Genomic DNA, 13,031 nt, shown 5'->3' with positions numbered 1-13,031 from the left:
AGGATGGAAGCATAAAAAAAAAGCAAAGCCAAAGGATTGGACTACAGTAAGTAAAAAGTGTAGTTTTAGGGGTGAACAGTAAGGATGTGGTGGTGTTCACTGACGGTCTCTCCTTTGTGGCCCCTCTCTCCGGTTGGTCCTCCCACCAGCACCGTGTCCCCCTGTGGAAGACCATGCACACACACACGTCAGCATACTGTACAACAGGGTTCCCCAATTAGTTTTCCCCAAGGGCCGAATTATGTCTAGGTTACCAAGCCGAGGGCCACGACATTGCAGGGGGCGACGGTGGCGTTCCCACTACTCCAGTGACATTTTTCGTCGTTGTCGGGTGAACATCTTGTATGTCCAAAACCGTTCGTTTTGCATTTATCATTTTAAAAATTATTTAAACAAGTGAAAACAGCCGATCTACAAGCACACAACGCCTCGCGGTGCGAGGCGTTGTGTGCTTGTAGATCTGCTGTTTTCACTACTTTTGTGCGACGGCCTTGTATGATTTGTGAAAGAACGTACACATTTGGAGATAAGAGATTTCCACCCGACAACGACGATATACTAGTGTTGTTGCTGCTCTTATACCACCATTATTACTGGGGTTGGTGTGGGCCAGACAGTAGCCCCGCGGGCCGCCTATTGGGGAACCCTGCAGTACATCCTCTTAATCCACTTTCAAAAAAACGTTATCGTCTACTCAGGCTTTTGTGAACACCCTGGACAAATTTTAATTGGCTTGATTCAATATTTAGATATTTGATATTGATTTTATCAGACACTCCCCATCGGGGCCCATTCCTATACAAACCCATTGTAACTTCAAACTCCATTTTAACCATGACAGATTCATCAAAAACGCCAGTCTTTTTATCTTAATATAATAATTTCTTATTGTATTCAACTTTTTCCATTTTCCCAATTTTCTTTTTTAAATAAAGTCACCAGTTTATCAGTGTCTGATACAATGAATATCAAATATCTAAATATTGAATCAAGCAAATTGAAATCTGTCCACGGTGTTGACAAAAGCCCGAGGAGACGATAAAATGACCAAATGTTTTTAGAAAGTGGAATATCCCTTTAATGGGTTCATTGGGTTCACTCCGAGGGCCCTACTTACACGATCTATGACGCACGACGCAAAACGTGAGGAGAAAATGTGTCGGGGGTGCGTCCAAGGCAGTTTTGCCAATTAGGTGGCACGCTATCTGGGCATTAAGATGGCGCAAAGGGGTTGCATTTAGACTTTGAATTAGCCATGGGTGTGTTTGGGGGCAATACATTAATTAAACCAATCAGAGTGTCGACTCCCATTATCTTTAAGAAGCGAGTGAGCCTTCATCATCAGTGCCTTGATATGCGTATGAAAATTGCATTTGACCATCTATGTGAGTAGCATTAATCATGTGATATACCTTCTATGGTATAATGTGATATATACCATATCATCTGATACGGTTGTCCTCAGTTAAGAGACTGAAGTGTCTGACAACCCATGTTGGCTAGGACAGTGATCCACTGCTTTAGTAGATATCAGCTATCATCTTTGTGCTGTTATAGCTGATGAGATAGGGTTTTATTTGTATTTTATTTTTGGTTTTTAGCTGTCTGTTTTTGTTGTACTATGCGTAGTTGCTTTTTATTTCCCTTGTCTAAAAAAAAAGATACATACATATTCATACATACTGATTCAAGTACAAGTATGTTACTTCGTTGTAACCTCAGTTATGCCCAAAAATAAATAAATATGTTTAAAGCTATACTGTGTAAGTTGCTCAACTGGTGGTCTGTAGCAGTATAGCAAACCGCGGTCGCGTTTGCTTTTTTCGTCCGTTTTTCGCTCGCGGACCGGGCCGTCAGACCACCGCGTCCGCCTCGCCTCGCCGAGATGCTTTCAATGAGGTCTCCCGTGTCCTTCTACTAGCAGCGGTTGGGGAGTTTGTATGCTAGACTCTTCCAGTGTAAACACTGCAGTGTACTTCCTGAAGGCGTGTTTCCTAAACCCACCAGAGAGCCCGGCAGTGTATGTTCTGCGCTGTGATTGGCCGGCAGTGTATAACCCTCGCTGTGATTGGCCGGTAGTGTGATGACGCAATTTTTCCGCGAAAACCGGGGGATCAGGGGATCATAGAAAACATATAAAGAGAAGGCTTTAGAAGCTGAAAATAACGGAGTGGGGGTTCTAAAACTTTAGCGATTTAACAGCTAGGACCATTTTAAGATTTGTTTTATAAAAAAAGTTACATGGTATAACTTTAAAAAATAATAGTGGTATAACCTAATGCTGTCAAACACTGTTCAGGGGCCTGCCATCAGAATGGCTACGCCGGGGGACCGCCGGGGGGGGGGGGGGGGGGGGGGGGGGGGGGCACAATCTAGTTACTTGAAAATTGCAAATAATTTGTCATTTGCCTCTTTTCCCACGTCTCTGCTGGTTATCTACTTTGTCCGCATAAGTGAATGAATGCACGTACACACAAAGCAAGCACGTACGCAGGCAAGCGCGCGCAAACAAACACACACACACGTGCGCGTGCGTGCGTGCGCGGTAATGCTCATTAGACTTTAAAATGCACACGCACCTTTTCTCCTTTGTCACCTTGTGCCCCCAATTCTCCCTGAAAGGAAAAAAAAGGAGAGCAAGACATTCCATTCATCCGTGTCAATTTAATTCACTATTTTACATGAGTGCTGCACTCGGGGGAGAGAGCCGGCATGATGGCACATGCGATGTTCCTTATTCACCTTCTCTCCTCTCTCACCGCGGCTTCCTGGAGGGCCCTGAGAAGCACGCACGCACACACACACACACACAGACGCACGCACGCACGCACACGCACACACACACACACTCATCTCATTATATGGATTATATGTCTTGGATCACATCATTATGCCTAATTCATGCTTTATCGTATGGCGGCGCCGTGCGGCAAAAATAGACAGTTTAAGCATCGCAACGGCAACGGCAGATGACAACGGTAACCGGAAATGATCCGCGCTCGATAGATAAACCTGCCGTCACCCCAGCCGTCTCTACTACGGCAGAAGGTCCCTTCCCACGTAGCGCCTACTCCGTCTGCTGCGTGTACGCGTCGCCATGGGAACCAAAGCGTTTAGTGAAAGGGGTGGGAACCCGTCGCCGCCGAGGCTTTGCTTAACCATTTTGATCGCTACGGCGATTACGTCATAGCAGCCGTAGTTCGCCTGGCGTTGCCGTCCTGAAAATCATCGAGCTTAAACTTGCTAGTATCAGATCTGCAACATCCCGACGTTGTGAGCTTGTAGATCTGATTTTTGCGGGGCCGTGGCACGCGACACCGTTGTACAACGAACAAAGTGGAAATCAGGATTATATCATTTGTATGGCTCATGCAAGCTCACGTCTGCTGTGTATAAATTGCAATAAAGTCTGTCAAACAAATAGTGGAAAACCTTCCTTTTTTTGGTTATTATTTTAAAAACGTTTTAAAATAGTGAAAATGGCCGATCTACAAGCACACAACGTGCTTGTAGATCTGCTATTTTCTCAACTTTTGTGCGAAACTTTTGTAATGATGAAGCAGGGCAAAACAAATTTGAAACTTGGAGATACGAGGGCCGACAGTGACGAAATGGCACTGCTCAGTGTTGTGGACAGGTAGCTCTTTGAAAACACTTGTAATAGAAACTATATTTATATTATGGTAAGACTGGTGTATTTTTGATTTATGCGTGGCTGTTGTTGTTGTTGTTTTACGAGTGTGCCTTGTTCAAAGCCAACAGCGATGAAAAACTGAGTATCGATTTAGAAATCCCAGACAGGAGTGCAGTGTGACATTTTAATGAAGGAAACAAGAAAAAAAGAAACTACAAAGATATGTCTCTCTTTTTTGAAGTCACTGCTTTTTTAAACAGTCTTAGTTATCTGAGAATGAGAATGCTGTATTTCATCTGTATTCTGCTAACATGTTTTAGGGATAGCACTACTGTATATATAGGCTTTGAGAAGGTCAATAACATGACATCACATGTATGTATGTTGTTATCTGCAGGTATGTTATCTGCAGAGTTGCTGTGAAGAGATTCTCATGAAAGTTGGTTGGTTTATTATTATTATTATATTTACCGTTCCTCCTCGATCTCCATCCGTGCCGGGGCGACCTTCCTCGCCCTAAAAGTAAACCACACGCACACGCACACACACACACACACACACACACACACTCATGTTAAATCATGTCAAAATGTACCAATGAATACATTTGCAAAATTGGATGCAAAAGCGGAATACATTAACAGCCCAAAAGCCTGTAGATATTGTTCATTAGTTGTTAGTTCAGGACCATCAGGAATCCAATAGGAGATGATGGATATGAGTACAAAAAAACATCCATTGTGCATACAAGATCTGTAACATATAACACATAAGTCGATACAGCATTTTCTTCTTCTTATCCTTAACCTAAAAGGTAGTTCTTGCACACAGAGGATTTGGTCAGAATGTATTGAGAGGTTTGACCCTTGAGATGGAGAATCTCATTTTAGCTGGGGTCCACACATACGCACACGCACACACCCACACCCACACCCACACCCACACACACACACACACACACACCCACACCCACACCCACACACACACTCATGTTTTTGTGACATACTGAGGACATTACATAGACTTCATTCATTTTTATGCAAGTCCTGTGGCCTTACCCTAACCTCAATCCCTAAACCTAACCCCTAACCCTAACCCCAACCTTAACCCCTAACACTAACCCTAAACTTTGTGAGGACCGTCAAATGTCCTCGCTTTGTCTATTTTTTCCAATTCTACCATGCTTGTGAGTCCTCAGTATGTCACAAAAACACACACACACACACACACACACACAGTGATATCACTGTATTTACACTGCACAAACAGTCAATCCGTCTGTACAGACGGTGTAATGGAGAGAGATTACCCTTGACCCTGGTGCTCCTCTTTCTCCTCGGACTCCGGGGACCCCCACGCCGACCTCCCCCTGGCCGGAGAAGACAAACACTGAGCCCACGGCAGACTTAATAAAGACATTTTTATTTGCTTTCTCCATTTACCAACTCACCTTCTCTCCTTTACCGCCATCTACACCAGGAGAGCCCTGTACAAGACGAGACAAGACAATACACCCGTCTCATATCTCAGTTGTTGAAGGATTCAAAAGACACTTATAGAATTGGGTCAAAATTAAAATTTTCATGATTTTTCAAAAATAGCAGATCTACAGGCTCGCAGCGCGGCACTCAGTGCCGCGCTGTGAGCTTGTATATCTGCTATTTTTCAATAGTTAAAGCATAAAATAATGATAGACAATAATGTGTACCCGTTCTGAATGGGTTAAAGCAGTGGTGTTTCTCAACCTTTTCAGGCCGTGGCCCCCCACAATAAGCATATTTTAACTGTGGAGCCCCCACCCTGACGAGCACTAAGAGTTGAGGCATTACATTTTATATAACACGGTTCTATTGTGAAAATAGCAGATGAGCATGTAGATCTGCTATTTTTACAATTTCTGATATTTGACAATTTGGACAGTGTTTAATTTGTCATTTTAGAAGTATTAAAAGTCCTTACATTTTCACTTTAGAAATGTGCTTATACCCTCTATGCACATAAACTTTATGGTGGTTTGTTTATTGTTGAGTGAGAAAACAATGTTGGACATTAAGTTAATCATCCGCCCCACCCCACCCCCCACCCCAAAATAATTTGGGGTCCCCATTGGGGTCACGACCCACAGTTTGAGAACCACTGTCTTAAAGGAGTAGTTCATCCCCAAAATGTTTTTGTTTTTTTCAGGCATTGCATAGATGCCTGGCGGCGGCGCCGGTTCGATTCCCAATCCGGACGACCTTTGCCGTGTGTCGCTCCCCGTCTCTCCCCCCATTTCCTGTCAGTCTACTGTCCTATCAATAAAGGCATAAAAGCCCAAAAACAAATATTAAAAAAAATATATAAGGGTAATAATAATAATAATAATAATAAAATTACTCCCATTGATTCCCGATCCGGAATCAATGGGAGTAAATGTATTGTAATCAAATTATTGTCTTAGGAATGCGACAAAAACCCAAAAATATTATTGAACTCATGTCTCCATCCATGGCATGAGTAAAAGTCATTTTGGGGGTGAACTACTCCTTTAATTCATGAATCTAACAAGACAAACCATTACGGTAATACATCAAATACAAAAAAAAAGGACAGTATGATTCATGAACAGTAGAAAGCATTTGCACTGAGCTTGGTTGTTACCAATGTACAATTTACAATTTAGGCATTTAGCAGACGCTCTTGATCCAGAGCCATTTACAATAAGCAAGGACAGCACAAGGTAATACATCAAATGCAAAGGCCAAGGGTGGACTAGGACGGATGCATGCACACCCCACACACCAACAGTCTGGATCCTAGGCAGGAAGCAAACCATAGTAGGGCATTCACGAATAGTGATTATTAGTATTCGAATTATTCAACCTCAAAGTATTCAAATAGTCAAATATTCGACAGGACTGGCCAAACTGGCAAATATGAAGTAAGCAAGAGGTGGACATTGTGAAAATAGCCGATCTACATGCTCACAACGCCTCGCGTTGCGAGACGTTGTGAGCATGTAGATCTGCTATTTTCAGTTTTCACAATATTTATCTGTGGAACCGAGTAACATTAAATATAATAACTACAATTCCAAATGCTTGTCATGGTGGGGGTCCCCAGTTCAAATATATTTATTTTGGGGGTCATGGCCTAAAAAGTTTTGAGAACCCCTGGTATAGAGCATTAACAAATTCATCCACCAGGGGCATTGACAACTCATTCTTATGATTTCCTATCTAGCCAAGCTTTATAAACTATATATTTTTTAAAGAGGAAACAAACAAACAAACAAACAAACAAACAACAACAAAAACGAACGTCGAATAGTGACTTTGATATTTGAATATTCTGATATTTGGTGAACCATAGTCATATGGTGCCGGCTACACGGAGCTGGATATTTCTGAAGCTAGACATTTCTTTGTGCGATTGGGGCTTGCAGCCACACAAAGCTGGATATTTCGGCCGCGAAGCTGGATATTTTTGAAACCGGATAAATAAGTGAAGACATTGAAAAATATCCGATTCACTGGATCCGTGTAGACATGGTACCCGGATATCTCTTAAGACTTTACTGTGTGTGTGCTTGTCCCCCTAGCGGAGGTCTGGGGACTCAGATTATTTTAGATCTAGATATCTTTATCGTGTGGACCTAGATATTTTTCTATGTGGATATCTGAAAAAACGGGATATATGAAATATCCAGCTCCGTCTGGCCTAAGCCTTATAGAGACCTCTCTCTAAGTGCCTGCAACCCCCCAAGAACACACGCAGCAGAGAGAGCCTCCTGTTGGCTAAGGGCACAGGGGATTGGACAATAGCTGGGAGCCTGGAGGAGAGGGGCAGTGGATTTGGCCAATCACTGCTGAGCCGCCAACTGGAGAGTGTTCTGTTGTGGTTAAGGGTGAAAACACCCCAAGAAGGTTGGGGACAGTGTTGATGTCGTCGACTAAAACTATGACGAAAAATGTTTGTCGAGTTTTTTTCACTGACGAAAACGAAATAAAAACTAAGCTGTGATGACTAAAACTAAGAATAAATATATTGACAATTTTGTCAACAAAATAAAAACTAGACTAATATAAAACGTTAGGGAGGGACAAGTGCTGAAGAGAGTCATTTTATGTTTGGTTGCTCTCAGGTACTGAAGCTCGACGCGTTGTGAGCTTGTAGATCGGCTATTTTCAGCACGCAATCAAGTGTAAAATCAGTCATTGCGATGCCATCAAGGCCTGACAAAATACATTTCAGTTGACTAAATCAACTGTAGATTTAGTCGCCATAAAATCTTATGATATTTAGTCGACTAAAATTAGACTAAAACTAATACCTTTCAGGTGACTAAATTATGACTAACTAAATTACATTTTATTCAAAAGACTATGACTAAAACTACATCAAAATGTGCTGTCAAAAACAACACTGGTTGGGGAACACCTGAAGACCTCTCTTCCAGGCCAAGGCTTCATCCATTAGAAATGGATTAGAATTCACATCTTTGATGTATTTATGAACAGAACATAGAAATAGTCATTTAAAAACTTAGACCAAGAACCCATTATAAGTCATTATCAGTAGAAAGAAAAATGAAATCAATAATCTGTACATCGAAGCTATAGGGTGTGCCAAATGTAGTTCTAAGAGCGGCCATTTCTTGGGTAAACACAGCCTTACACAGGTGTTCTGATTAGACTATAGCATTAGTTCTATACAATCAAACAATTTAAACACCTGTGTTTTGACCCAAGAAATGGCCGCTAAGGACTACAATGACGTAGCCGCTGGCACACACTATACTGTACATACACACACTACAGGATGCCAGGTCAACAGTCTACATAACATGCTAATTACATTGTTTGTCTTTGCATAAGCTTGCATGGTCATCGAGGCTAGTGAGGCTTTAGATTACGGCAGAAGCTAGGGAATGAGACTGCAGTTCTAATTGCAATGTTGGTGGCAAAGAAGAATAGGTGTGTGCGCAATTTAAAGTCTAATGAGTATTACCGCATTAGCGCGCGTGCGTGTGTCTGTGTGTGTGTGTGCGTGTGTACGTGTGTGTGTGTGTGTGTGTGTGTGTGTGTGTGTGTGTGTGTGTGTGTGTGTGTGTGTGTGTGTGTGTGCACGCGCGTGTACATGTGTGTGTGTCAGTGCTTGGAGAGTATAGCAGGTTACAATATGATTCTAGACCACCCAACGCTATTCTTTCCCTCTCTCTCCATCTCTCTCATTGTCACCCACTTTCTCTCCTCCATTCAATTACCCAAACAGTCAGGAAATCAGCAATCTCTTTCCACAAGAGACCTGGCCAAGAATAATAATGGCGGCATGGCTGTGTCTATAGACAGCTGACAAAAAAAAACTGTAGCGGCGGCTGAAGCGATGCCAGGGTCAGCTTCAAAACAAAGCTTTGACAGAAAGTGGTTAAGCCATTAAGACGGGAATTATTTTATACTTCAGCTATTGAAAAATAGCAGATATAAAAGCTCACAGCGTGGCACTTGCTGCTATTTTTGAAAAATCATGAAAAAAAATGTAATCTTTTTTTTTTTTTTTTATCTTTTGAATATCTACATTTGTAACTCAAATATTTGCTTCTGGGGGGTTCCTGATACATAATATCAGGGGGTCGGCGGCCAAATACATATAATTCTAGGGGTACTTGACATGAAAACGTTTGAGAACCACTGACGTATAAACATGGGTCTTTTCAAAAACCCTAGAAGGATTTGGAAGACATTCACGGGTAAAACATATTCAAAGAATTTTCAAGATTTTTCAAAAATAGCAGATCTACAAGCTCGCAGCGTGGCACTCGGTGCCACGCTGCGAGCTTGTAGATCTGCTATTTTTTCACTATTTAAAGCATAAAATAATGGTTAGAGTGATAATGCGTGATAATGCGTTCCCGGTCTACAGTGGTTAAACAAAGCTCTTGACAAAGCCATCATGGGGCGAACGGGGGGATCAACTCACGGCTTGCCCGGGAGGTCCGGGGGGACCCGGAGCGCCGGCGTTGCCCACGCGGCCCGGAAAGCCTTGAAGACCCTGCAAAAAGAGCACATACATATTTAAATTTAGGCCTATAGAATTATCGAATGCTTTAACCAGTGAAAAATAGCAGATATACAAGCTTGAAAAAGTGAAAAAGTGGTGAAAATGCGTGCAAATCTTTGAATGAATTTATGTGTTTTCAAAGCGAACGATTGTAACTCAAATTTTGCTTCTGGGGGGGGTCCCTGGAACTAGATATTTTTAGATGCGGGTCCGTGGCCAATTTACCTGTCATTTTGGGGGTCCTTCACATGAAAAAGTTTGAGAACCTCAACCACTGACATAGTAGTCTCTGAAGAACAGACAAACTGAGTTCCATTTAAGTGAAAAGGAGCTTTGACGATGGTTAGCCAGATTGCTGACATAGAAACATATGTTTTTCAAAAAATCTTAGAAGGATTCAAAAGACACTTATAGAATCGGGTCAAAATTAAAATTTTCACGATTTTTCAAAAATAGCAGATGTACAAGCTCGCGGTATATCTGCTATTTTTCAATAGTCAAAGCATAAAGTAATGATACACAATAATGTGTACCCGTTCTAAATGGGTTAAAACTCTCATAAGCACTTCATTTTCACACAAACAGGAGAAAATACACAGGTTATTTGCCTCAAGACCTGGACCAGGGTTGCAGATTGAGGGGGGTCTGAAGCGTGGCCTACATCTGGCCTACATCTTGGCACTAAGCGCTCAAAGTTTGTTGTACGGCGCCCAGGGTCACATTGGCCATGCTTCGTGGGACTTTTAATGGAATTAAGTCATAAATGGCACAGCTGACTTCACACTACGTGTGATTTATTATTCCCAAAATAATTATATTTTCTAGGCTAGAATCAAGCCATCCAGGAACCTGGTGAATTTCTATTACAGTTCAGTTTTAAGATGCTTCAAATCTGCCAAAGTTTTATACTATTTTTATGACACTTTTCAATATGTTGTTAGATGAAAACACCTTCTGGTATCTGCTCATGCTACAAATGCAAAACTACAAAGGATTTATTTTAGCAAGCCAACACTTTGAAGCTTGGTACATTTATAGTGGTTTTTTTTTTATACTTCAAAAGTCAATATTTATACCAGAAGGGAATGGAGTTACAGTATGGACACCTTTAGTCAGTTATGGGAGATGCCACTATAACACCTTTGATTCTGTGAGGAAAAGGGGTATTTATTAAACATAGCATATCATATAACTAAATATTCATTTGTTTATTGGCTTGATTCTAGGCTTAAAATAATTGGTATAAATATTATTATTTTTTGGTCAATTTATTTTGTTTTAGTGGCACCAGAAAACTACACCCACTGCAATGCCCTATATATACCGGTATGTTATGTTATGTATTCAGGGTTCCCACACATCTTAACCAATTAATTTCCAAAACTTTTCCAAAACTTTTCCAGAATATTTAACCCAATTTCCAGGACTATATAACAATAATTCAGCTCAATAACAGGTCGCTTACTCCTATGCGCAATGCCCAAAGACAGGTAGTGTATGCCAGTGGTTCTCAACCTTTTCAGGCCGTGACCCCCAAAATAATCATATTTTAACTGGGGACCCCCCCCCACCCTGACGAGCGAGCACTAAGAGTTGAAGAATTTTGTATAACACGTTTTTATTGTGAAAATAGCAGATCTACATGCTCGAGCATGTAGATCTGCTATTTTCACAATTTCTGCCTCTAATATTTGACAATTTGGCCAATGTTTAATATGTCATTTCAGAGGTATTAACAAAATCAATAACCAAAGACAATGCATAGCTATTTTTTCCAGGACCTTCCAGGACCCTTGATCAATTCCAAAACTTTTCCAGTACTGGAAAAAAAAATAATCTAATTTCAAAATATTTCCAGGAATTTCATGTCCGCGGGGAACCCTGTGTATTACTATGTGGTACTACTCACCCTCTCCCCCGGCGGTCCCTGAGGTCCTGGCTGTCCCACCTCTCCCCTCAGGCCGGCCAGGCCGGCGATGCCCGCCAAACCACGAGGCCCCGGGGGGCCCGCTGTCCCCGGAAGACCTGGGTCCCCCTGAAACACATGATGCCCCGGGTGTTAGTACATTAGTGGCTGCCAAACCTTTTAGCCCTGTGACCCAAAAGAGAAACTAGACATTGGCCCGGGGACCCAAAACTATAGTGAAAACAGCCTATCTACAAGCGCACATCGCGCCGCGTTGAGAGCTTGTAGATAGGCTATTTTAAATATACTTCTTAAAACATTTGTGTTCTAATTTATGGAATTTCTTTATGGATTTCTTCATGAATTACTGAAAATAATAATAATACTAATTTGGAATAATATTAATTAATAAACAAAATGTAGGAAACAAAAAACTAAGGTTCTCATAAAAATCAAACCTCGGTTCGAAGTGAAGCGGTGAATTTTTATTCTATGTGTTCTAGAGCTATGAAATCTGTGTTCTAGATCTATACATTCTATGTTCTAGATCTATACTTTCTATGTGCTTTAGTTCTATATTTTTATGAATTCTGAATGAATGAAGGATTTTGTCTGGAGGGCCAAATTGTCATATGAAGCTTGACCAATCCTCAATTCTGCAAGGTCAGTGTACACAGGTGTATGTTATGTGCACGCTGCACAGACAATCCTAATGTTGATTAACATGATACTTGCTCACCTTTAACCCTTGAGGTCCAAGCTGACCAGGAGGCCCTGCCAGTCCGACGCCCCTCTCTCCCTGAAACACAAATATCATCATCAAATCATCATGATTTTTTTTGCAAGTCTTTGAATATAGCTTTTTAAAAGCGAACATTTCGTCGTTGTCGGGTGAAAACCTTGTATGTCCAAAACCGTTCGTTTTGCATTTATCATTTTAAAAATGATTTAAATTAGTGAAAACAGCCGATCTACAAGCACACAACGCCTCGCGGTGCGACGGCCTTGTACGATGAAGCAGGGCTTTACTTTGCGAAAGAACGTGCAAATTTGAAACTTGGAGATACGAGGTTTCCACCTGACAACGTGCAAATTTGAAACTTGGAGATACGAGGTTTCCACCCGACAATGACGATTTGTAACTCAAATATTTGCTTCTGGGGGGTCCCTGGAATAACATATCTTGAGATGGGGGTCCGCGGCCAAATACATGTCATTTTGGGCATCCTTGACATGAAAAACTATAAAAAATATAAATATTCAAAGACTTATAAAAAGCTACAAGCTCGCAGCGCGGCACTCGGTGCCGCACCGTGAGCTTGTATATCTGCTATAGTTAAAGCATAAAATAACGGTTAAAGTGGTTAGGCCTAAATGGCTTAAATAGGAAATCTTCTCTTTGGGATTCCAGTGTGCTCTTGATATAATGTAATGCTAAACCAGATTCAGCTT

The 13,031-nt window shown here is 41.5% G+C and overlaps 1 protein-coding gene across 1 annotated transcript in view; it reads right to left on the bottom strand.

Annotated features, from left to right (window-relative positions):
• col7a1 (collagen, type VII, alpha 1) overlaps nucleotides 1-13,031 on the bottom strand; it is a gene marked incomplete at both ends in the record, with an annotated part of 225,733 nt that overhangs the window by 25,643 nt on the left and 187,059 nt on the right. The window contains 7 exons of the mRNA XM_080728016.1: nucleotides 105-161; nucleotides 4,106-4,150; nucleotides 4,944-5,003; nucleotides 5,085-5,120; nucleotides 9,593-9,664; nucleotides 11,583-11,708; nucleotides 12,319-12,378. Of these exons, the coding sequence (XP_080584142.1) occupies nucleotides 105-161; nucleotides 4,106-4,150; nucleotides 4,944-5,003; nucleotides 5,085-5,120; nucleotides 9,593-9,664; nucleotides 11,583-11,708; nucleotides 12,319-12,378 (456 nt within the window). The remainder of the gene's footprint in view (nucleotides 1-104; nucleotides 162-4,105; nucleotides 4,151-4,943; nucleotides 5,004-5,084; nucleotides 5,121-9,592; nucleotides 9,665-11,582; nucleotides 11,709-12,318; nucleotides 12,379-13,031) is intronic.

Source organism: Nannobrachium achirus (genome assembly GCF_963921795.1).
Source record: "Nannobrachium achirus genome assembly, chromosome: 6".
Classification (NCBI taxonomy): Eukaryota; Metazoa; Chordata; class Actinopteri; order Myctophiformes; family Myctophidae; genus Nannobrachium; species Nannobrachium achirus.
This window is presented reverse-complemented; position numbering and strand designations above follow the sequence as displayed.